General features: G+C 38.1%; 1 protein-coding gene across 1 annotated transcript in view; it reads right to left on the bottom strand.

Annotated features, from left to right (window-relative positions):
• Window positions 1–3247: 3247 nt before the first annotated feature.
• The window catches only part of SLC2A9 (solute carrier family 2 member 9), a 95117-nt gene continuing 73383 nt past the window's right edge, over window positions 3248–24981 (bottom strand). Inside the window, exons 11-12 of the mRNA XM_061992534.1 lie at window positions 21501–21628; window positions 3248–5126 (exon numbers count right to left, since the gene is read on the bottom strand). Of these exons, the coding sequence (XP_061848518.1) occupies window positions 4869–5126; window positions 21501–21628 (386 nt within the window). The 3' untranslated portion in view covers window positions 3248–4868. The remainder of the gene's footprint in view (window positions 5127–21500; window positions 21629–24981) is intronic.

Here is a 24981-nt window from a genome sequence, read left to right as displayed (position 1 = left end):
GATATACTTCTTTGGTTCATGAACCAGACCTCCAGTGCTCCCACTTCAATAAAAAACCCCCACAAATCACCAATTGACCGATGAACTCCTGCCTGCAAACTTAGAAGGAAAGCATCAGATCAATGCTTTTTTAGTATCTGAATAATCATATTGTTCTCCCAGGCTGAGAAAGCAAGCCATTGGTTTACTAGCTAAAGATTAAAATGTGCAGGATTTCTTAAGCTTAGAACCCCTTTATGCATACCATGCCTTTCTGGGGTACATGTACAGTTGAGGGCACTGGAAGAGACTCCTGTGGACTTCACTAATCATGGTATAAAAGCCTCCTGAAAGCTTTTCTTCTATGCTTTTTAAAAATTGAAATCTTAGGTTTAGGTGAATTTGACTGTAGTGCAGCTTTAGCAGAAACTTCTTAAGAGCTCAACCATGCACTGCCTGTGTTTCTCTTAGGTCACGGAAAAAGCAAGGTTAATGTGGCTCAGCTTGCAAGGAAGAGGGTTGTGGTGATTCAGGTTATGCATGATTGCTTATTGAGCTGTGATAACTTGATTAGGAGCCCAAGTACCAAGCTTTTGCTATGAAATTCACCTTTTTACAGGGTTCACTCTCAAATAAAATCACTTACAAAGAGGATTAAGTATGGTCCCAAACCTGAATTTTTTTATCCGCTTGAATATTTGCATTAACAAACCTGCTTCAGGTTTCCAGATTCTATCAGAACTTCATTTTCAGGAGTCAAGCTGAAAGGAAAAGACCACAGGTGTTTCCTAAGAATGCTTTATTCAGTTTTGTTCTTCCTGCTGTGTGAGATCATGGAAGATCTAATAGTTTATATAGTGATTTTTGTATGGAAAAGCACATAAAAATAGTCACAGGGAAGAGGGCAAATTTGAAAGAGTTAACTTTGGTGTGACTTTTTTTTTCCATTTTCTTCATTTTTTTTTCATTTTACTCTGAAGATGAAAATTGTCCCATATGGCTGAACTACTCACATCTTCCCTCAGTAGAAAGCAGACCCTTGTGGAATGAAAATTGGCTTCAGAAGCTGAAGTATGAAATTCTGGTTTTTTATACATATTTCAGATCTCAGGTTTTGCATATCTTTGAAGCAGAAAGAGACATTTGATTGAATTTCTCATTGGAAAGTAGAGCTTTAGCAAGTCAATCATCCATTGCAAATGACAACTTCCTGCAAAAAAGCTCACCAGATTCAATAGTTCTTGTGCACAGTTATTACTACTACTATCCAGTTTTAATCGTTTGCCTCTCACTGATGTCTCTATTTTTATTTCTAAAGCCCAGTACAAACGTATGAAAGAATTAAGTGTGTAATCTGTGAAAAGCAAATGTAAGTAATGCTTAACAAAAACAGTCAGTTTCAGGGATTCTTTTCTTCCTCCTAACTCTCAGCCACCCAACTGTAGAATCCACAACGACTTGGGTGATCCAGACACAGGATTATACAGTCTTGTACCCAGACATATAAAACCCCAGGGAACAGTACAACAAAAACTTGTACACCTATAGAGATTCAGATTTACCCAGAACAAATTCTACAAAATCTAAATCATTTCAGTTTAATTCCAAAGTTTTATTTTGCAGTCACTGTGCATAGACATAGTTGATCACACACACACAGGTCACTTGCACTACTCATACAAATATCACCCCACAGTACCTAATCCCAATGTCACAGACAGGAAAAGAGAATATGGTACCACACAGCACTCACTGAGAAACACATGGGCTGTAGACAAGTTGATACGTTCAACAAGAAAAACCAAATGATAAATTGCTGATATTTTCCTCTTTGTCCTCTCGTTGCTGGAGAAGCTATAGCAGCATAACAATGGGAAAAACCTAGTTACAGAACAATTTGAAGAACAACACAAAACTCTCCTTAGGGTCACAGATGAGACAGTCAATGCAGTACCAGCACATCGAAGGTTTCCTCAGAAACTCCCAAAACTCAAGGCAGAGGAGACTGCAGCCACCTTCTCTGGTCATAGAACAAAGCACCTGCACACATTCAAGTCTGGAGACTGGAATTGCTTTTGACCTGGTCCATAGCCGGTGAGATGTGTGGCCACTGTCCCATGGCCTACTCTGCCTGTAGCACCTCTCTGCAGCCACACAGAAAACACCTCTCTCAGGTGGGGCAAGAGATGAGCAGACAAAGGTGGAGAAGAGGAAAACCCAATCCTCTGTTGTTCATGCTTGTATGACCCCCTAAGCTGTAACAGTATCTTTTTTTCCAGACATCTCTTTACCAACACGTTCAGAACTGGGCTCCAAATGCAACTGCAAGATGATTTTATCTTGCTGCAGAAGTCCAATACAATTGCCCATCAGACCGTGATATTGGAGTTATGAAATGGTAACGTTATCAAGTACTGTCTGTAATGGACATTAATGGACAGCACCAAGTGCTAAATTCCCCTAATTCTAATAATGGTTTCCAATTTTGTCACCTCAACTCAAATCAGGTCACATCATACCATATTAATTATTTAGTGACTCTAACCACAAGGTAAAGTAATCCTCAATCTGAACGAGAAGGTCAGAATTTGCCTGTCTCGCTATGGAGAAAGAAGAGGAAGAATTTCCTCCTGAAATTGTCTGGAGAAGGGGCATTCCAATTTGATTTTTACATTGCTATTCACCTGGCAAGCCTCATCTAATACATGGAATAGACAAATAAAGCCAGCAAAAGATGACATTCATTTGTTACATATATAATTTTACAAGTAGTTATTAGGAAACATTTTTCTTCACTTTTCTCCATAGGATTTGATGAGTATCTATCTATCTATCTATCTATCATCTATCTATCTATCTATCTATCTATCTATCTCTATTGTTGGTATAGTACTAATTCACTCTTATTTTTTAACAGTAGCACCAATATCACAAATTTGATATTTCATTCTCAATTCTCTGGCTCATATATATTTTCATTTTATTACTTGCTGCTGCACCTCTATCCCAGTCAAAAAGCACAAATTCTAGCATAAAGGCTCAGATCAGTTTTTCTTCTATAGCCCGGTGGTGAATTTGCCCTATTAGGTCAGCTTACAATGTGTGCAGTAAATATGCCACATATAAATAAATCACAGTATAAAATAATACACATAATTAAGTAGTAATAGCTGAATGTTGGGATCTTTGATTTTAATTTACAGTATAATTTAAAGTGTAGAACAAAACAATAAAGAGCTTGTCATTTGGGGAAATCTGAAAACCCTCAAATATTGGAAAACAATTCTCCATTGTGTATGTACATGAATATAAATACTAATACACATTTAGATATTTTGAATATACCTATTCATTTATACATATATGTTAATATATGTATATATATGAATATATATGCATTTTTTCTCCCCAAATGCTTCAAACATATGAACTTCTGGGTTAGTAAATGTAACTTGTGGAAGTAGCTGCCTTTACCTACATGTTATACTTGCTTCTTGTGCCTTACTCCTAACTGGAAGCAGCTCTAAGACTTATTGAGTTTTCATATAAAATAGGTAACGATTTATTAAACAGGTAACTATTTAATTTAAAAGTGCTTATTATGCCATCAGCATCCAGGTACCTAGAAGGATCAGGAAAAACTACTACTGAAATTCCACACTGGAAAGATGATGTTCATAAAGTACACGTTTCATATGAAAAGGAATGGGTCACTAACCCCTGACAACTCACCAAGTCTTCCTATCACAAAATTAGAGCAGACTCTGAGGACAGTTTTACAAAGCACTAAATAACTTATAAACTTACCTATGTGAACTAGGTCTGGAGCTTCAGAATCTAATGCCCAAATGAAAATTAGCGTTTAAATAAGAAACAGGCACCCAAATCCCTTCGGAGAGATCTGTATGTTAAGAAATGACATTTTTTGTGTCTCAGGGAAATTTTGACTCCTAAGACTTGTTTTAAAAGGAACTTGAAAAGCAAAAAAAAACCAACCTCAAAAAAATCCCAACCCTTGCAACACTTGGTGTTTGTTTTTTTTTTAATGCTACACCCTACATGTACCATGAGAGTTCTCTGACTTCACCATGAGGTTTAGTTTTGTTTTCATAATAAAGCTTCTATAGCTATTCTTAAAAAATAAAATCATATAAATATATATATATCTCCACAGAAATGCAGTGCCAGCAAACCCATTAAATAGAGGCAACTACATTACTAGTTGATCAGGACTTTCAGGAGAGACAAGGAAACCTACCAGGATCGGGAGCTCCCCATTTGTGGGAAGGTGGGAGATGTTCAGGCAAAGCAACTGAAAGTCAAAACAGCTGGAAAAGGAAGGGGAGGGTGAGGAGTGTCACAAGTCTTTGTCCAAGTCCTCAGCTCTCACATACAAGTTGAATGACATTTTGGGAAATGTGGAGAAATGGGAGCTGGTATCATTTCAGGTTCATTTTCATTGATTCTCAGCAGAAGCCTGGTGGGATCTCTTCCCTTTTCCCAGCCTCCTCCTCTCCAGGGACTGCATGCACATCTCCCTGTGAGCACATGGGGTGCTCAGCCAGCTGCTGCTTCCAACCCCAGCTCCCCATCACCACACTTCACTTTTCTGAGTCCGTATTCCCCACCTCCCTCACCACAGCATCTATTTCACTGATGCCCATGAAAAATCCAGCTTTTATTTATTTAATCAAGTGTTGCTACTCCTGCCTCTCGTTCCTTCAACCATCACCCTAGCTGCTAAAAGATTCACTTGTACTCACTTAAAACACAGTCAAAGGGTAAGGAGTTCATGCTGTCACACAAAAAAATACAAGTTGTGCGCTGGTATAAATGTACTGAATGAAAGAGCACGTTTTCCCCAAGTTCCCCAAAAGAGCATTCTGGATTTACACAATCCCTTGTTTTGTTTCCCCGTTGTTAACTGGAGATGTGAAGTTCGATTCTTGTTCTGCACTTGATTTTCTCTCCCCCGGGTGGTGGTTCATTTCTTGTATTTCTAAACATACTTTATTCCTTTTGGCAAAAGCCTGGCTGATTTCATGAAATGTCTTATTTTTTGTTTCAGGGAGGACAAAAAACAGGTAAGTAGCTCCTGCAAGGCAAATGGCAGCAAACACTAGGAAGCAGTAGGTCTGTAAACCACTCTGCAAAGAGAAAACAAATGAGATGGTCATTAAAAAAGGGATAAATTCAGAAGAAAAGCAACATCAGGAATGGTCTGAAAGAAAAAAACAGGTGGTATGGAGCAATTTTTAACGAAGTACAGTAAGTGCTTGCATCCATTGCAAGTCAGGAGTGCCTAGTTCATAAAAATGCATGGATCCTTATCTCTTCAGTCAGCCCTATGCCATCGCCGCCGGAGCTCTGCAAAGGAGGCAGCTGTTTCACCAGATTGTTCTGCACACTGCCTCACAGTTTCTGGGCAGAAAAAATGAAGCACGCTTTTGCAATATCGTGCACTTGTACACCACACATGGGAAACCTGTTATAGCCAGGGGCATCTGCATCACAGTAGTTACCAGCTTTGAGATTCACAAGATAAACAAGGGAAAAACCCCAAATGGCAGACATTTCTATAATTTCTAAGGTGTCAGAAGCTTACAGCAGGAAAAGAAATCCATACAATGCACTTCTTTCATGATAGAAACTAGTGCAAGAATTAACTGAAAATGAAATACAGGCCATATTTGAATGGTGTTCTACTTCACTGTACAAAAAGAGTATAGACACAACAAAGTTAATTTATAATCTGATTACAAAAGCTGCAACCAACTAAGAGGAGCTGCACTTCACTGAAATGAAACATTTCTTGCTTGGTGATTATTAGATCATTTAATACCATCCAGTTATATTTCAACGGTATAGTTTTGAAAAACATTAGACAATTAACAGTATTACCAGATGTACTTTGTTGAACTAGGCAGAGGTTTGGTATTGTGGCTTCAGTGAAGCCACTGCAAGCCTTGAGGAAACTTCCATTCCTCCTTTATTGATTTACCTCACTGTGTCTTGGAACTAAAAGTCCAAATTAACTCACGTTTTTTACTTGTTTTTATTAACAAGGCTGAATGAAATCACCTTTCTGTGGTGTCTTGCTCCCTGCTTTGGGGTCTCTGGGTGTACATAATTCCTAGGATTATTTTTACGCTTCACTTTCTCAGTATACATCATATATGATGTAGAAGAAAAATATGAATTTGAATATGAATATGTATGGAACAAGAAAAAAAGATGAAAAAGCAGCTGCAGAAAAGAGTTTTTTAATACCATGGCTGATTTTCACCCTGCCTAGTCACAATGGATAATTCATTACCTAGTTCAGCCCTTGAACTCAAGACTGTGGACTCCTGAGATCATCAGTGCTTTTTTTGTTAATTCCTAGGAGAATCAACTCCTGAGCAACCTGACAATCACAAGTCAGAGAGCATCGGTAATGGGGTGGAATTGATATGACATTAAAGCTTATACAGAGGCAGAAACAAGTGGATTTAGTAGACAGGAAAAAATAATTTCACAGTGTCTCTTAAGTCCCCCTGCCATGTTAAGAATTCAAATTTTACATCTGGATCTTCTGCATTTGAAAATGTTCAGACAAATGACAAAGCTCCAATCTGGACTCATGCTTTTTCTTTTAAAAATCTTCATTAAACTACATCTCCTCAGTGAAGAAAACAAACCATTAATGCCCAGTATGAATAAGCCGGCCAATCAGATACCACAACCTACCTGTATCTATTCGTGGTACAGCCACAACTTTGTCCCACCTGTCTTACTCCTATTTTATTTCTTTGCTGTCCATGATGTAAATTAGCATTTAGTATCTTCTTTGATTCATGTCTTCTTAAACCTTTTCTTTTTTGATTTATGTTTCCTTAAATCTTTTTTAATTGAACTGAACTCATGAGTCATCTTTTATTTGCAACTGTTTTACATAATATAGTTATTGGTAATAAACCTGCTCTCCTTAATTTCTGCAGATCCCTTTAGAAGTAGCCCTTAAGGACCTTCAACTGAAGTCCCACAGAGAATAAGCTAAAAACTTCATTTTGTTATAAAACCTACAAATGGAACTGTGGGAAGTGACAAAGGATTTGCACTCCTTGAGTTCAGCAGGATTAACACAACAGAGCTATTATTCCTGCATGAAAACACTGCAGGGTAATCTCAGAATACCCTTTTCTCACCACCTAGTCTTCAGCCATAATATTTCCTTAAAGCTGGTTATTATTTTACACTCACAGGAAAAACAAACATTTGTATTCCTAACTCAATCAGATTTCAACTCATATCTACCAAACCTGTACATTTGGCACAGAAGAATTTCACATGTGAATCAAATTACTTGTTATAAGCACAAAACCTTCTACCTGTACCTCACACTGAAAAAGGATGTAGCACAGTAGGAAAGTATAAAGCAGAAGGAAAATATTTAATCTCAAACTGTAACTTAACAGAAACTCTTAGTGGGATATGGATGGGGTACAGATCAGTCAAGATGTTCATTCACTTCCATCCATTTTTAATGTATTCTGGATTGCCTGGTGCTGGAGGCAAGACCTGAGGCATGCAACAATTAATAGATTGGCCACAGCATATCTGATGGGCTCATCAAGGGATCCAGGAGGTAGGATAATGTGCTGGGAAATGGAGAAATGTTGAGTTACCGAATGATGGCTACTATAGAAATGATACTGATAGACGGATCTGACAGGAAAATGGATCTGTATCTTTGTTCCATGAAATCACCATCCTTTATCTTAATTTATATTATATTATACTATATCATGCCCATGAAACCTCTCTCATTTACGACATTTGTAATCTCCAAATTTATGGTCCCCCTTTGTTTTACTCCTTTCAACTTATTGAAGATAAGGCATCTATAAAGACTCTGCTGCTGGCACTCTAGAAGTAGAACTCAAGAGTTTTGCTTATCTTGGGCTATAGTGAAAGCAAAAAAACTGAGGAAAAACTTGAGTTATAGTCTTTGGTGGCAAAACAGATACTCTGCAGCTTTGTACATTTGGCCCAATGAATAAAGTCTGAAGATACTTTACTGATATGTGCATTCGCAATAATTAAAAAATAACATTATACATGATAAAATTTGAAAAGGTGAATATTTTTCTATATTTTTTGACTTTTATTTCATTAACTACCTGGGACAGAAGCATCAAAACCTCACTTAAAAAACTGAGTACTTGTAGCTGCCTGAAGAGTATTTTGACTCTTCTGAAAAAATACCAAATCCAAACAGCTGGAGGGGAGGATTAAAAGAGGAAGGGAAGGATGAAGAAGCAAAAGCAAGCCAATTCTGAATGGAAACTCTACATAAATACAGAACAGATTCAAGAAAAGGTTTCTACTACTTCTCAGCTTTATCGTGTAAGGCCACGTTACTTCCTTACACTCAGCTCCTAACAGCAGCAACTCTGGCTTCGCAGGAGGCACAGAACAAGCCTCATCCATACCCCACTGCCACATCTGCTCAGGGAAGTCTCCTCAGACTGCCTGCATGCACTGCGCAGGTTCAGAACAAGCTGCCACCTTCACAAAGGCACTTCTCCTCCTCCAACTCCATGTAGGCTTGCCAGAGCTAGGAAAACACTTCTTTAACAGTATTTGAAGCCATGATTTCCCCTAACATTTCTTCAGTACATCCTCCTGCATGAACATCCAAGACTCAAAGTTGCCCAAAGTTTCAGGTGGCTCCCTAAATAACAACACACTATCTATTGATAGACTCACAGATACTTGTTCAGAAGAAAGACTAGGCTTTCTGTGGGTTACTGAAGGTTATCTGCCCTCCCAGGGGAAGGCAAGCAATTAGTAGACACACTTTTTGATGCAATCTCTAGAGGAAAGTACCTTGGATACCTACAGCCTTTTCCTAGATAGTCAGCAGGCTAATAAAATCTCTTCAAAGCAAGTTTTACACTGGATTTTTTACAAAGCCGGTGAGGGCTATTGCTTTACAGGATATTTAAAAGTCAAACATGAACTTCTAAACACATCACCTTCTATTTTCATACCCGCTTTCTAAGGAGGCTATTTAAAACAGCATTTCTGAAAATGTCCTGCCAGCTGAATCCTGACTTACTCATTTTTATCTTCTCTTTTCTGCATCTGATCAAAGTTCTGTATTTGTCAAAAAAAGGAAAACCAGGAAATGGTTCACCTAAGACTCGAATGCAACTACCACAAAAAAAAAAGATAAGTCAAAAGACTGAAGCAATTCTCCCAGATCAGATCGCAGGCATAGCAAGCAGTCAAAACATGATGTTGCAGATGAGATGTAGGTGCATAAGCAAGGTGCATGAATAAATTGGTGCAGCTCAGCCACACTTCCTTAAGCAAAGAGGTTAACAAGCATATTCCCTGCTTGCATCGGGCTGCTATACATATTAGGCAGAATGTACAGGCATTTCCTCCACTCCTTTTAAAGATGGAAAACAATACTTAAGTTTTACCATTATAAACAGACTTAATGTGTCCAGAATGAATGCGCAGAAGAGGTTGTTTCTTCAAGCTAAAATATAAACTGAAACAAATAAAAAACTTGGTACTGAGATGATCAAATTTCTGTTTTTGATAAAAAAAAAATTAACAATTTGACACTTCTGAAGTCTGCTAGCTGAGAACAGTCCTCCTGCTAATAGCTTACACGCTGTGAACACCATGGTGTGGAAAATGGTAAAAGTAGTTGAGCGGAACATCATCACATGCTATTTAACAATGGCTGCTTACTGACAACGCTGTCTGTGGCAGAAGTTAAATTCTAAACAGGACTGTGATACTGAAAACAGGAAAACAAATATTCTAGGGGAGATACAGCAAAATAAACGAGAAAATGAACAAATGCTGAATCAGATTTAGCCAGTTCAACAAAAAAATACTTTAAAACCAGAACTTTTGGTTCCTCCCAGCAAAAATGTGATTCTAAATTCTGATCTTGCAAAGCTCCCTTACACTGGCAATGGGTGCTTGCATTGCGAAGTTGCCATGAGTCATTAGATGGGGGTCAAACTGGATTTTGAAGCGGTGAGGTCAAATAATAATGGTTAGATATCTTACTAAAACGATCGACAGTGAACCAGTTATTTAAGCAGACATTTGAATTTATTCACTTTTCTTCAAGTTAATAGAAGTCATGGAATCAAATGGATGAGAAAGTTTGTGTCCATTACTCCTTGTCCTTCTGCAGTTTCAGATATAATCTGAAGTTCAGCACGACAATTAAGGAGAGAGAGCACGAAACATATTTCTTAAGCAAAAATAGAGACATTTCCAGACACGAACTCCAGTTTCAATCTCAACCCTCACACTACTTCCTCATAAAAAAGTTAACACATCCTTGTATTTTATACTTCAAGTGGGATGCTTCTAATTAAGAGCATTTTTTCTCATATCTAATCTTCTGATAAGTCTACATTTCATTTTCTCATCTCTGAGGGGAACTTTAGCCATTTTCCTTTAATACAAGGGCACTATTCTTTTTTAAAATATGAGATGTATTTGCAAAAGCCTAAAACAGTTTGGCTGAGGGAATCTATGTATAGGCTTCTGGGTACACCTTTGTAATAGAAATTCTTGTACTGTATAATAGAAAAAGTCAAGGGGTATTATTACATGGTAAGGAAATAAATAAAAAAATCAAAATGCAGTCTTGCTGGGTAAATGAATCTTGATGCAAAAGAAGGAAAATCTCAAGAGTAAAAGTAAGGAAGGTTCAGAGCTGAAGTGCAGGAGAGCCTCCAGTAAGAAGTATGATGACTCAGAAATATTACTTCACAGGCAGAAATAAATTAGTTTCTGAAAGGAAGAAAATAAACACACTTATAGGTCTTTTCATCATACTAGTAAGCAATCTGAACTAAGGCTATAAGTGTTGTAGCATCTGTATCCTATGGCATACTGAGCTTCATCTGGATCACAGATCCAAGCAAGTTATTTTTCAAGATACTTTAAAGAGCCAAAAATAAAAGAAAATGAAAGTTTACCCCATTTCTAGCTAGTTACAATTTGTACTTTACTACTTGCACATGTCTTCTATCCTAATGTAAGTAAAATGGTTATACGAAGAAGAGACATGAAAATTCAAGGTGTTGTCTCTGAGCATCTCATTAAAAACCCCTGCTAATAAAAGCACTCACTAAAGCACGATGTCCACACAGCTGTTTGTTCTGCCTCTGCCTCTCAGTGTCATTATCTGGCAATCAAAGTGCCAACCCTGACCTTCTATGCGAGGGCAGCAGAATTAGACCTCCACATACCATCTCAGAAATGGCGCAATCTATGACAGGCTGCAGAGCTGCACATCTGGAGCTGTCTCCTCATTTTATTGCCCTTATGCTGAAAGGTTAGGCAAACCGCAGCACTGAATGCCAAGGATTTCTCCATTGAAAAGGTGTTTCCTAATCACAACTACAGAGGATACAGGCAGCTTTTCATAATAAACATTTAAAATTGATCTTTTGTCCCACACTGTCTTTTTACTTTATAATCTCCTTCATATCCTTCTTTGTGCATGACCTTACACTGTCCATTGTTCTAATTTTCTGAAAACAAAAACATTAATATAATTTTTAAAGTTATTTTCAAGGTTTTCCTAATGTTTGCCATCCCTCAGAATACACTATCACCTTTTGGCTGAACCTTCCTGTGAAAACACACATGAGTGTGGGAGAGACATCGATGGGGTGCGACAGGACAGCCCCAAAACTTTCCATCAGTTTCTCAGATGTTATTGAAGCCTGACACAAATCAAGTGACTTGTTCGTCCATCAAAAAATGCACTTCATTTTTTCATTGCCAGTGAATCAGAAGAGAATTACAGAGGTAACATCTATCACTTGCCTGGTTTCTCACCCTGAAGAACCAGGCACCTATCTATAACTTAAGCTTTTTATGCAAGTATTCACTAAGGTCTCAGTGTTCATTTTTGGAACTTATAGAACAACATATATCTGCTTTATCAATGTATTGTGATTTCCAACTACAGAGAAACAATACAAAAAAAAAAAAAAGAGATGACACGATATATAACTATTTTGGCTTTATAAAATCAAGCTGTCTTTTTATAGCCGGACAAAACGTTCAATCTGCACAGTGACTTTAATCAGTCCTTGCAAAACTGAGATAATCTAGGCTACTGCTCTGCCAGAGTGCTGCAAAATATTTCACAGTTTATTACTGTCATTGCTTCAGTCTTACTGCAAAAATGCTGTAAGAAAACTATGCCTTTGTATCTCATTTCGAGATAACACAAGTTTCTCCTGTGGAAAAATTAAAAGAGGGGAAAAACATACTCTGCACTCCTCAGGAACTATATGTTGGCCTGCCAAGATGAAAAAGAGGTTCTTCGCATTTCATAGAATCACAGAATGGTAGGGGTTGGAAGGGACCTTTAGAGATCATCTCGTCCAACCTCCCTGCAGAAGCAGGTTCACCTAGATCAGGTCACATAGGAACATGTCCAGGTGGGTCTTGAAGACCTCCAAGGAAGGAGACTCCACAACCCCTCTGGCAGCCTGTGCCACTGCTCCATCACTCTCACAGTGAAATATTTTTTTGTTATATTTAAGTGCAACTTTTTGTGTTCCAGCTTCATCCCATTATCCCTTGTCCTGTTGCTAGCTACTATAGAAAAAAGGGATGTCCCAACCTCCTGACACTCACCCTTTAGGTATTTGTAAATGTTAACAATAAAAGATACAGGCACAGGTTCTAAATGAACGTCACCTGAGTCCTTTCTTTTTCCTTGGAAACCATAGCAGCAATACAGTTCTTTGTCAATTCGATAGAGGGGTACATAATTTTATAGTACAACCATGTGGAGAGATTTGAAGACCTCCATTGATCACTTCCCCAGTCCTTCTAAGAATTTCAAAACTCATCCTCTTCTTACTGTAGAGTTGTAGCCCATGGTGTCAAAGTTAAAAGTTAAACCCCAGAGAGGAGTAAAAACAGCTTTTCACTCAGTGGTCCTGTAATCATAACTAGGTATTTCTCTGCCAAACTTTTGTAATAAGAGGAAAGCCCAAAGATGAATTGTTCTGGAAAACTGCTGATGAGATAGAGAGGGAACTGGAGAAGTATTAAAGATGCAGCTGCTCTCTGCAGGGCAGAAAGGTGGAAAAGGAGGGCTCTGGGCAGTCAGTTTTGGTTGTTGAGATGGAACAGTTGTGCTGAGATGGATCTCTCTGCTGAAGCACAATCATCAAACTGAAGGCCAGTTGAATGAGGAGAGCACAGGGGCTGTAAAGAAGAGTACAAAGCAGAGGTAGACATATGCTCAGCCAGCTGCTATCACCATAACCCAGTGAGAGGTGGGATGCACATGAGGCAACAGAGCAACAGTGGGCAAAGGTAATACAAGAGATGTTTACCGAACCAAGGATGAAACCTCAAGAATATTCACAGTGGATAAAAATTACTAATTTCCTCTCATGCTTACATCTGGTTCTAGTTTGCCACTGGAAAGGCAAAGCATGCTTTTCTACAGTGTAGTTTAGTATATCCGTACTAAGATTCCAATTTCAATAAAATAAATAGCAAATTAATATATCTCTTAAATTTTTCTAGGTAACAGGTAATTTCAGATCCTGCTACACCACTGGAACACAGAAGTCTGTCCCTGTGGACTTACTGAAGAGTAACAGCTTAACACAAGCCTATTCTTTTGCGACAGAGGTTTTCAAGCCATTTAGATTATGCATTTCTGCTGCTGTAGTTTGTTGTCCCCTCAACCTGTTTGAGGCTCACTGCACCTATTTCCACACATCCATACACTCCTGTTTCCAATTTACCAAGTATCACTGCTCTCCACGCTCCAGCACCTCCTCAGCATACCAATTTCTATCAGCTATCACTCACTCTTTGAAACAGATTTTTTGATGGCAAGCTCCAGCAAAGTCAGGCAAGGCTGCAGATTTTGTTTCCAGCGACATAAAAATGAAAACACAAAATCAAGGAGGCAATGCCAAACAACGTCCACAAGTAACAATTTGAGTCTGGCTAAATTAACAAGGGTGCGTCTATATCCATTTGTGTATGTACACATTGACAAGGTTTGCGTTTTGTTCATTTGAGTGCTTAGGAAATGGGTTCTATGTGTGCCTGTGAGAAAGAGAAGGCAGGAGGCTTATGGACAAGCAAGCATATTTGTTTCATATGTTATTTAGCCATACATTATTCTTTCTTTTATGAAGTTTTTCTTTAAATCAAGGACTGGAAGAAATATCCTGTGGGATGACGAATTCCTTATGGTTTGTGAGAAACTCCACTGCATGAAATATTTTCACAGGAACTCTTCAGCCAACCATTAAAAGTATATCAAACCCCCCACTTTGTTCTCCTCAACAGAAGATTAAACAAACAAACTTTTTGCAGGAAATAAAGTATCTGATGGTTGAAGGATGAAGTTAGAAATGTTTCTTTTTCTGTTTTAAATTTAACTGAATCAACCAATACCTTATTAAGAGGTATGAAATCTTCAGTGGTGAGTACTGTACACATGAGATATACTCTAGTGCAATTAGGAAATACTAATGCAGAAGTGATACTTTATAGAATGCACCTTAAACCAGACAAGAATATATAGGTTCCTCTGGTCATAGTTGCTGAGGTTTTTTTTATAATGAGTCACTACTGCCAAAGGGAAAATGACCTGTTTCCTCTCATTATCCATAGAGGAAGGAATATATGAAATGGTAGCAGAGCTTACAGAGGGATGACTAATATAACCTTGAAGGCCTTCAGGTTAGAGATTTCATGGATGCTTGATTTTTTGCTCAAGCTGTTCTGAAATTCACAAGGTTTTCTCTGATTTGTCAGAGAAGTTTAATGCTTTGAACCGAAAAAAAGTAGTGAACTTTTCTCCCTCGTCATTTGTTTGCAGCTGGCCTTTCTCAAATCTTTTTCTCCAGACAGAGTATTTTTAGGTTTGCTTTCTTCCTCTCCAAGTTCACTGAAATTTTTGCTGTTTCTTACTCTTATTTTTTCTGCATTTTTCAAGATTTATCCCAAAGTATCATCACAATATTCTTTCTGTGCCACAAGGAGAGGAGTAATTGCAATTGTTTTCTAATTTTTTTTGACAGGATTCTCCTGCCATCATAGCCTGCAGCAGTTCCTCTTGCAGTGATGGTGATGTATCACAGTAACAAACAAAACAAGCTTGAAGGACCTGTAAAGGAGCCACATGCTGTGTGTACACTTAATGAGAGATGTTTTCTGCTCTTAAAGCTTCAAAATGTCAATAAACTCACAGAAAACCAGGAACACAGATGTCAGCCAGTCAATTCTGCAACCAAGGCAGCTTCAGTTCTTGACAAACATCTGTCTGCTTGTCTTTATAGATTTCTCATAGTGGACAAACTACAATTTCTCCACACATCATTACAGTTACACTATCCTCATGATTAAAAGGTTTCCTAATATCCTTCCTGACGAAGTTATCTGAAAATACAACATGTATCATCTCTGCTTCACCACCCTTCTTGCTGGTGAAATCAGTGAACAGAAACAAGCCTGGACTCAAGAGAAATAAAGAACGGGGAAGAAAATGCAAGTGGGTCTGGCATGACTGGAAGCTTTTCTAAACTAAGCTGGGTATCAAAGTGCTAGACCTGCTATCTGAACCAACTCTTTGTGATGCTCAGTTACTGCAGAGGACCTTTTGCTGGACCTCATTAAATGCTAACTTCACATTTATTGGATCAACCCATAAAATAATCAATTCCAATAGATTTTGATTAAACTGTTTTATTATGCCTCATGATGGCTTCAGAAACCTGAAAAGCAAGTCTCTGCTCCTATCTGACAGGCAAAAGCCACCTGGGCTGGGGACATGTGCAGCTGAGGAGCTGAATCCTCTAACTGACATTACTATTCAGCTCTGACCAGGCTGCTGGACACGGTGCAGATGGCAGTAAAACAGCATCCTCTTTTTAAAAACATGTACCATAGTCTCTTAAGTGCTTTATTCTTTCTATATAACCTCAACTAAGAGCAACCACCACTGCAATCACCTGATTTTTTTGAGTGTATGGTCTCATCTATCATTGGGTACTTTATGATCAGTCTTGCAGATAAAGGCGTGTATCAACATTTGGCAACGCAGCTCTTGATTACATTAGTAAGATTGCTCAGAACATTCTACTGGATCAGTAAACTACTACCTATGAAGCTGATTTCAAGTGCCATGTTGAAAGTGAAACACAGTTTCCAAATAAGCAGGGATGTGAATCTAAGTTTCTCATGCTTCAAGACCCTTTTCTGAGCAGAGGTTTAGGTTCAAATACAATCCCAGTTTGTTCTGAGCTGTGGACAAGTAGGGAGAGATAACACATTGTTGCTGGAGATTGTGCAGTACTAACATGAAAACAGGCACTAATATTGTTCCTAGTGTATCTGTATTTAGTTATCAAGTAGCTTGGTACAAGAAAATAGCTTTGCATATTTTCCAGACCAACATCCTTCCCACTGACAGTGAAGAAGATGCTCTTAACTGACTTGACCTTAAAGAAAACTTATTCTCATGCCTACTATACAAACATTCACACTTTCATAGTGTGAAGTCTCTTTCTAGGAAAGAAAATTAAGAATTGATGTCTGTCAGGATCTGTATTTTGGAACAACAGTTAGCAAAGTATTCTCCACATCACCTATTCTCTTGGGAAAACTAGAAGCCATATAACCACTGCTATAATTAATCTCATGCTAAAAGTACTGCAAATGCAAATCTAAATTAAAAATGCATATTACCAGCAAGAAAGCAGGCAGAACAAAAAGAAAAGACCTCTAAAATTCTCCTTTATGCTGCTTAGAAACAGGTATGCTTTTGCTCCTTGTGTAAAAAGATTGCCTCTTTTTTTAAATCTCTTTGAGAATTCTAGTTGAAGAGTAATTGATATCATGTATTAAGCTTCTTAGCAACCTACAGGGTTTATAAAATACCTCACAATGTAATTTTTGAAAAGAATGTTTCTGTCTAAGGATGCAGTTGAATGTACTGAAATATCCAGAATTACTTACTTTATAAAACTTACATATTCACCAAGAATTCCCCCTAGAATTTCCTTTGGCTAAAATAAATATGGAATGAAGTACTAGTTATTCTGCTAGTGCCATCCATTCCAGTCAGTGGATTTAACTAGAAAATCAGACATATTCAAATTTGTTATCTGGAGGTGTGGTTTAGTTATATATTGTCATCAATGAGATTAGAACAGAGGCAGAACCAAGGCATTTAAAGAGGAAACCTCTAGTGATAAGGAAGATCCTCATGTAAAGCATGGCTTGGTGAAGGTGGGCCTCCTGCTCACTGAGTTGGTGGCAGTGCCAGTTCTACTCCCAGCAGGAAAAGATCTTCCCAATGGCTTACTCCTACAGGAGATAACAGCAGCATCAACAACATTTGTGCTCTCATAAAAAAGTATCCAATTGTTAAGACAGAATGAAACATTTGTCATGGTTTACCCTATAAAATATATTGGTGAGCAGCAGGATGTCTCAATTTCTTTTCCAACATCTCACTGAGTTTTATTCCAACTCAAGCTTGACAGTCATTAATATTTGTTTTTTTAATACTGAGATTAGAACTATTCTCAGAAAACAGCCAACTTCTGGTTGCATTTTAGCTAATCATCAGTTTTGATTACTGAATCCTCTGAATTTAAAAGTATACTAACATAGAAGTACCAAAATTTTGAGGTTTTTAAGACACACTGGACAAGTTCCTGAGGAACTTGGTCTAGTCTCACAGTTGAACCTCTTTGAGCAAGAGGCTGGACCAAAGACCCCCTGTTGTCCATTCCAGCAGGATATATTCTATAATTAAATCCACAGTTGCCCAAAACTTTTACTCCAAAGGCAGAGGAGAGGGCAGAGGGATGAAGTGCTTACTCAGTTATACCAAATACTCAGGAATGCAGGAATGAGAATTTTGAGATTTGACACCTAAACAACAGAGGATTACAACACAGTTGTAGCACCTGTAGCAGCACTGAAACACTTTGAAAGGAGGGATCACCATGTCTTTATGAACTGTTTCATGCATTTCTAGTCTACTGGCTTATCAAAGATGTCTGTGTCTCTTAACACCTTGTTCATAAAAGTGTCATGCCTTCCTTCTCAAGTGATGGCACTGGGAAGGAGATAACGGTTGAGCCTCTCTCAAGGTGACATGTTCGACATTTCACAAGCTCTAGCCCCACATTAAACACAAGCCTGAAATACCTTCAGACCTAAACCCAAATCTCTTATAATTTCTCATTATGTTCCAAGTTCATATGCAATAATCCTTCTTCAAATACTTTATTTGGCACTAAATAAAAGATTTTTTAAATTCTCATGTGTTGACACCTCCTCGTAATCACACCAAATCAAATGTACTTGTGGATTCAATTTAGTATCCATGTAACGTCAGTTCCAGTCCTTCACACAAACAAATTTCTCAAATAGGCAGTGATGAGGGCTGGAACAGTAGCCACATTTAAACTCTTTTTTCATTTGCAAAACATTGATTTGTATACTGGCTTTTCAATCTCATCCATACATTTTAATGTATGACTCAAGTCAGTGTTTTTATTCTATTATATATATATACAGATGGTTGAGGGGAGAAAATCCAGGCTTTCAAATCAGTTAATTGGGGACATTTGAGAACTAACTACTGGCTGATTTTTGGAGTAACTCTGTAGTTAACGTATTTGTTTCCAAATGTCTGGGATAATTCTGTAGATCAAAAAAGTGTCTGCTGCTGCTCAAGCAATCAGGTTACTATTTTTATACACAGAAGAAATTATGCAAGTGTTCTGTGAAGGCATTTAAAAGATTTTTTCCCCCTGTTTTAGACTTACAAAAATGAGCTAAGCAGAGGTTATTGCCTTTTTGTAAGAAACAAGTGACTCACAAGCTGAATTTTAAGAAGTTTGACTGAAATAGAAAAGAAGTGAAAGTTAGGGAAAGAAGTAAGCTTACAGTTGATCTTTTGAAAAAGCTTTAAAAATCAAAGTCTAAGTCACTACTTGGATAATGAGGTACGAACTCAAAGATTTTTCTCTTTATTACTTTTTAAAGAAGTGAAAACCAAAAACTCTGCAAGGTGGAAATATAATTTACCTTCATGAAAACTAAACCGGTAATTTTGTAATCACACAATGGGAAATTTTTATGACACAAAATGACAAATTCCCCAAAGCTACAGCAAGCTTCATATGGATTCTCACTAAATCACTCTGAAAGCTTTAATGTGCATATGAGAAGTTAGAGAATGTAGTTCACGTTTTACTTTGAATTTACTGAGGGTCTTTTTAAACAGTTCCTTCCCATCAGATGATCTCTCAGATGGGATTAGCAGGACCAGAAGAGAGAGATCTGCATTGCATGAATCCAGATCCTACAGCCAGCCAATGCTCAGGTAACTCTCCAGCTTTGTGCAGAAGGAAGAAGCCACAATATTCGAGGAATGTAATTATTCCTTAAATGACTCTGGGTAATTTAAAAACTTAACAAAAAAAAGTGTCTTGATTATGAGCCTCTGGATTTGAGACCTTGTTCACTTCCACCTGCCCAGATGCCACAGAGGCAGGCAGTGGGACCACTAGTGCCTGGCCAGTCAGCATGGAAGGTAGTATCAAATACTGCTTAAACAGGCAGCCCATATCTTCTTGGAGAAACAGCTATTAAATCACACAGAAGCATCCATTTGCTGGATGAGCTCATGGCTGACTCCTGGACCATACTGATACTCATGACTAAAGTTAGGTTTTCAAAAATGCAAGGGAATCGTCTCATTCTTTCTGTTATTTGGTAGATGTTCTAATTACCTCAGTAGAAAAAGAATTGTGTCTCTACCTGCTTTTGAAAATCTCACCTTAAATGTCTAACCTGGAACTGAAGCTGGTGAAAACACTCTGAAACTGGTGAAAAACACTCACTGATTTCAGTATTAAAACAAGCTCTTAAGACTTACAGCTCTGTGCAGTTTAATTGAAGTTACTATTAGCACAGAGTTTGGAAGGATGACAGCCTTTATACTCATATGGACTTTTGAAGGTGATCCAAGTAATCACAACTACTAGAGACTTTTTCGTTTTATAACAGATTTTAAATTAAGTATCTAACTTAGATTAAGGATCAGACTTTATAAGGCTTTTAAGTTTTCCCATAAACTATCTCATACGGGTAATTTTAAACAGTACTGCTTAGTAAAAGCAGTTATACTTGTCAAATGAAAATGAATAAAGTCTTACAGTACGATATAATTTTACAGTATCTGCAAGTACTGTTATGCAAAGGATACTGCAATATCATTTAACTTTTAGATGTAAGAAGACAGGAACAGCAGTAACACTTCCTTGTCTGTTATTCAAATCTCTTACTCTGCTTTGAAATCTGCTTACTCTGATTTGAAGAGTAATCCAAAATCTGTTTCCTGTGTGTGAGGGCCTGCAAGTAGACTGGAGGGCTCAATTCTTGCTGTGCCCTTTCCCTATGCCACTAGTATTTTCCTCAGTGCATTTACAAAAAGTAATGACTTCTTCATTTTGTCCTGTAGTTGTGGGCTTTACTCTCAAACTGTTATCAGTGGAGAAGAATGGCTCTATAAAGAGTTTGGAGATGGTCAGTCAAGAGCAGCTGTCTTTCAGCTCCTGAGATAGTCAGCTCCTGTGTGAGCTCCAGAAAGTGCAGATGGTCACTGGGAGATGCTCATGGTCAGGAAAAGGACCTCGGTGTAATTTTGAATAGGAAGGAGCTTGAAGCCTCTTTGCCATACAAAGACACATCAACAGTGATGAAGTGTTCTTAAGAATCAGAGGGCAAAAATTCTGTTTTATGTTGCACTTTGCATTGTACTTTTCATTTTTTAAAGAAAATAAACATATCTTCTTAAAATACTAATACCAGTTAGTATTGAAACTGATCTCTGTCTTCCATGCAACTAGCTCAGCCAAGGAAACAAAGCAATCCACTAAATGTGAAGCTTTTGGGAGCCTGGGGAATCTGGTGTGCAGCATCTAGGCTACAGCAGGAAAGAACCAGCTGAAGAAGATAAAAGACTAACCAGAGAGACAGCTGTGAAGCCAAGCTCAGACTGAGAAGGGAGCAGAGAGCATCTGTTCCCCAATGAGACTAATAAGGATTCTGAAAGCATAGGGTAAACCAGAAAATGAGTAGCCTAAAGGTTGAAGAAAAAGGCAATGGCAATCACCATCAGTGGCCGTGAACTCCAGACACAGCCATCAGATTGCATTGCTAAAGCACTTCTGCAGGGAATTTGCCATATAAGGTTGCCCACAGTTAATTTTTCTATTGCAGAACAATTTCCTCTGAGACATTCAAACAAGGAGACGTGTGGGTAAGCACAACTGACCTGTATCACAAACATGGTGGGAATTTCATCCACTTCAATAAAAAGATATTTGTTATAATGTGAAAGTTGTATTCAAACATCACATATCACACTATACCAACTATATAATAGTATATTGATTATTGAGGATGTTGGGTACCTGGATGAAAGGGAAGAGCAGGCCGACTGCGAAGTTGGAGAGCCAGTTGACCGTCCCAGCTATCATGAACGCGGCTGGCCTCTGCGACTGCTGGAAAAGCTCCCCAGTGAGGACAAACGGAATCCCACCTGAAACAGGGTCCAACGAGTCAGTGGTTTTAGTAAATTTCTGCCAGCAGCTGTTTCACTTACAGAGATGAACATGGTCTGTGTTGCACACCTCAGCGACTAGCACTGCTCTACAGCTCTCTGCTCAGGTGTACATGCAGGGTCTTCTGAGCCAGTAAAATGTCATTTGTCAAAATCACAGAACGACAGAACGGTTGGGGTTGGAAGGGACCTTTAGAGATATCTAGTACACACCCCTTGCTAAAGGAAGTCCCTCTAGATGAAATCACACAGGAATGTATCCAGGCAGATTTTGAAAACCTCCAGAGAAGGAGCCCCCACACTCTCCCTGGGTAGCCTGTGCCAGGGCTCCCTCATCTGAACAGTAAATCATATTTCAGAGAAGCGACACTTCCATGCCACTGCATCTCCTCTTTCAGTGATGGCAAGCTGGTAACAGAGCAGTGAAGCCACACGACAGCTTGCAGAGTACTATGTGATGAGCTTTTTATTATAAATAGGAATGATTACTTCTACTAAAATATTTGAAATTACAAAAATTCAGAAATACTCCAAAATACTTTTAGACCTTGATGGTTGAAAAGTTGGCTCATAAGATATTAAACAGTATTTTTTACACAATTATTACTCATTTTATTTCAGCAATAAAAAAGACAAAACATTAACTTCTCTCTCTATGAACATACTTTTCATTAATGCTTACTTAATACATTTCCTTATGAGAGATACTGCTGGTACTCTGGCAAGTTGTTTCTGCCATTAGCCAAGGATCTATGTAATAATAAGCTCAGCTGAATACCACATTTGTCAGTCGTGTTTCCTTCCTCTTAAGCAGTAGACTATTTGTATAGCACTGACAACAACTCCTGGGAAATAACTGTCTAGTAGCTGAAAGTCCTAATTTATGATCTTTGGCTTCCTTCATTCCAACAGGATATTTCTATAGAAATAGTTCTGTTTTTATAGATTAAAACATGGATTGCATTTATTGATTGGCTACACATTTCAGCTAATGTTGCACATTAGATATGCATCTACTTGCAGAATTATTTCATCTGTTTAGAGAAATGTAAAGCCAACAACACCAAGCAGGTGTTCAATATTCTGGCACTACCGATTTCTACCCCTAGGTTACCATGTGCACTGGTATTACATGCCTTACCACTTAGCTTTGTAGGTGAGATCCATGTACACATGTACTACGCAAGTCCTTTCTCTGTTTTAAGCACTTTAATAAGCTAGTGTGAAAAATCAAAACATATCAATAGACACACTTCCTTTCAAAGACCTCTATAATAATCCTGACTTCCAAAAGATATATATATTAAAATACCACCAAAGACCTATCCATCCATGAGATCTTCTTGCACGTCTTTGCTTGATCTACGTGGTTATCTTCTGCACCACTCTTACTCTTGGACAGCTGTGAATTCATCTTTAAGGGCTTTACAATGATGATTCGTCATGTACCTCCTTACGCTCAAGGGCACTACACTTAAACATATACACCAGAAGCTGTACTATGAGCAGTACGAGATAGGAACTTGTGAACATATAACAGGACATGCAGATGTCACATGTTATCAGATATTTCTCCTTTCCAGACCTTTAAGATGCAGAGACCATGAATATGTGCATAAAAGAAAGGCAATGTGATGCTGCAAAGTTATATATATTGGTAAGCATCACTCTCCATCATTAGCTAATGTGACTTTTTGGGACAATATACCTACAATTGTGGCAAAGGCTTCAACTGAACCTTCTGTCCCTAAGACTGCCAGTATAAATTGCTCCCAAAAAAGTACAGAACAAATACATTTGGTTATTCCTACTTTATAAATACAGAAAACTGAGATATGGACAGTTTCATACAAACTGCAGGTTAGTGTCTGTCTACAGGCCATATGTAGTATCTGAATTCTGTGACCAATAGCATTTTGAACAGGTTTAATAAACAGCTGAACACGCATAACAACAAAATCCAAGCACTGGGATTTGGGTTCAAATCCTATGATACAGCAGGCAAAACAACAACCAAATCTTTTCTATCAGCATATGTTTCAAGTCTGAAATGCCTTGTGAGGCAGTGGTTTGCCAGGACACTTGCCCCTCGGCAGAGGTGGGAGGCAAGGAAGGACTGGAAACACAGAAATCATGTAAGATGATTTATTTATGATCATTTATTCTATCATGTCTTTGCTGTAGGACAATCTACAGAAGTGTTGCTGCTCTTGTCAGTATAATGAAAAAGGCTGTTTGAGATCCATTTGGGAAAACACACATTGTACATGAGACGAAAAAAGCCAGAGGCAAGAAAAGACAAAAAAAACACCCCAAAATAACAGAAACATATCAGAAAGTATAAATGTTATGGAAATAAAAATGCATGGGCATTCTATTTCAAGGAAAAAAAGCTCCTTGAAATTCAAATGTAATTTCTAGATACATATTAATCATTGCTGAAATTTATTCTTAGTCATACTTGCCACAAAAGTTCTTCAATCTAATTTGAAAAATAATCAATTAATCTAGTGATGGTAAAAATAGTATTTTGCAATATCTGAAACAAAAAAAAATAGCAGTTCCCCTGTGCTCTTTCAAATGTTCTGTAAAGGAATGGGAAAGGTGGCACTGACAGACTTCCAGACTTTCTTGTGGCATAGACAAGGATCTCCATTACAAAACAGAGAAAGCCAGTTTCTGTAAATGATGACTTGGGAGAAATTAGAGTGAGGAACCAAGGAACCTTAAAAGCAATAGGTAAGGTATGTGAAAGACAGGCCAGGTCTAGAAACTTGAGAAACTAAATGAAGCCAGGTCACTGCTGCATATTGTTATATGCCTGGAATAGCAGAGACATGAACCTTACTAGGATGCAGAGTAGGAGATGCAAAAGCCTGCCAAGAGCCATACCACTGTGAAGAACACACTACAACTGAGTGAAGTGAAAAAGAAATTTGAGGAACTTGAAGGAAAAACGTCAAGCCTTAAGACACAAAAAGAGGAGGCACTTGAGATCAGTTGAACCTATAGACCCAGGAGTTCATCCTCAAGTCATTTCAAGGTGTCAGAGGTGTGCTGAAAGAATCCTTTTCTCCTGGAACCTGTTTTCTTTTGAGAGAAATCTGGTTGCCTGGGGTTGAAGAAAGCTGTAGTAAGCTTTGATTAGGTCAGTTGTATCTGAACTGTGGAGCTCACTGTATGATGATGTGTCATCAACCATTTCCTACAGTCAGCCTCCTTGCAATACATTTTTGAACGTGGTTGAAATAATTTTGCCAAAAAGCTAACTGATTTTTTTTTTCTCATGAGGGATGAACCTGGCATTAGCATTTCCCTTGGAAGATTTTGCA

The sequence above is a fragment of the Colius striatus genome, chromosome 3 (assembly GCF_028858725.1).
Source record: "Colius striatus isolate bColStr4 chromosome 3, bColStr4.1.hap1, whole genome shotgun sequence".
Taxonomy (NCBI): Eukaryota; Metazoa; Chordata; class Aves; order Coliiformes; family Coliidae; genus Colius; species Colius striatus.
The sequence above is the reverse complement of the archived record's forward strand: the minus strand, read 5'-3'. Positions and strand labels throughout refer to the sequence as shown.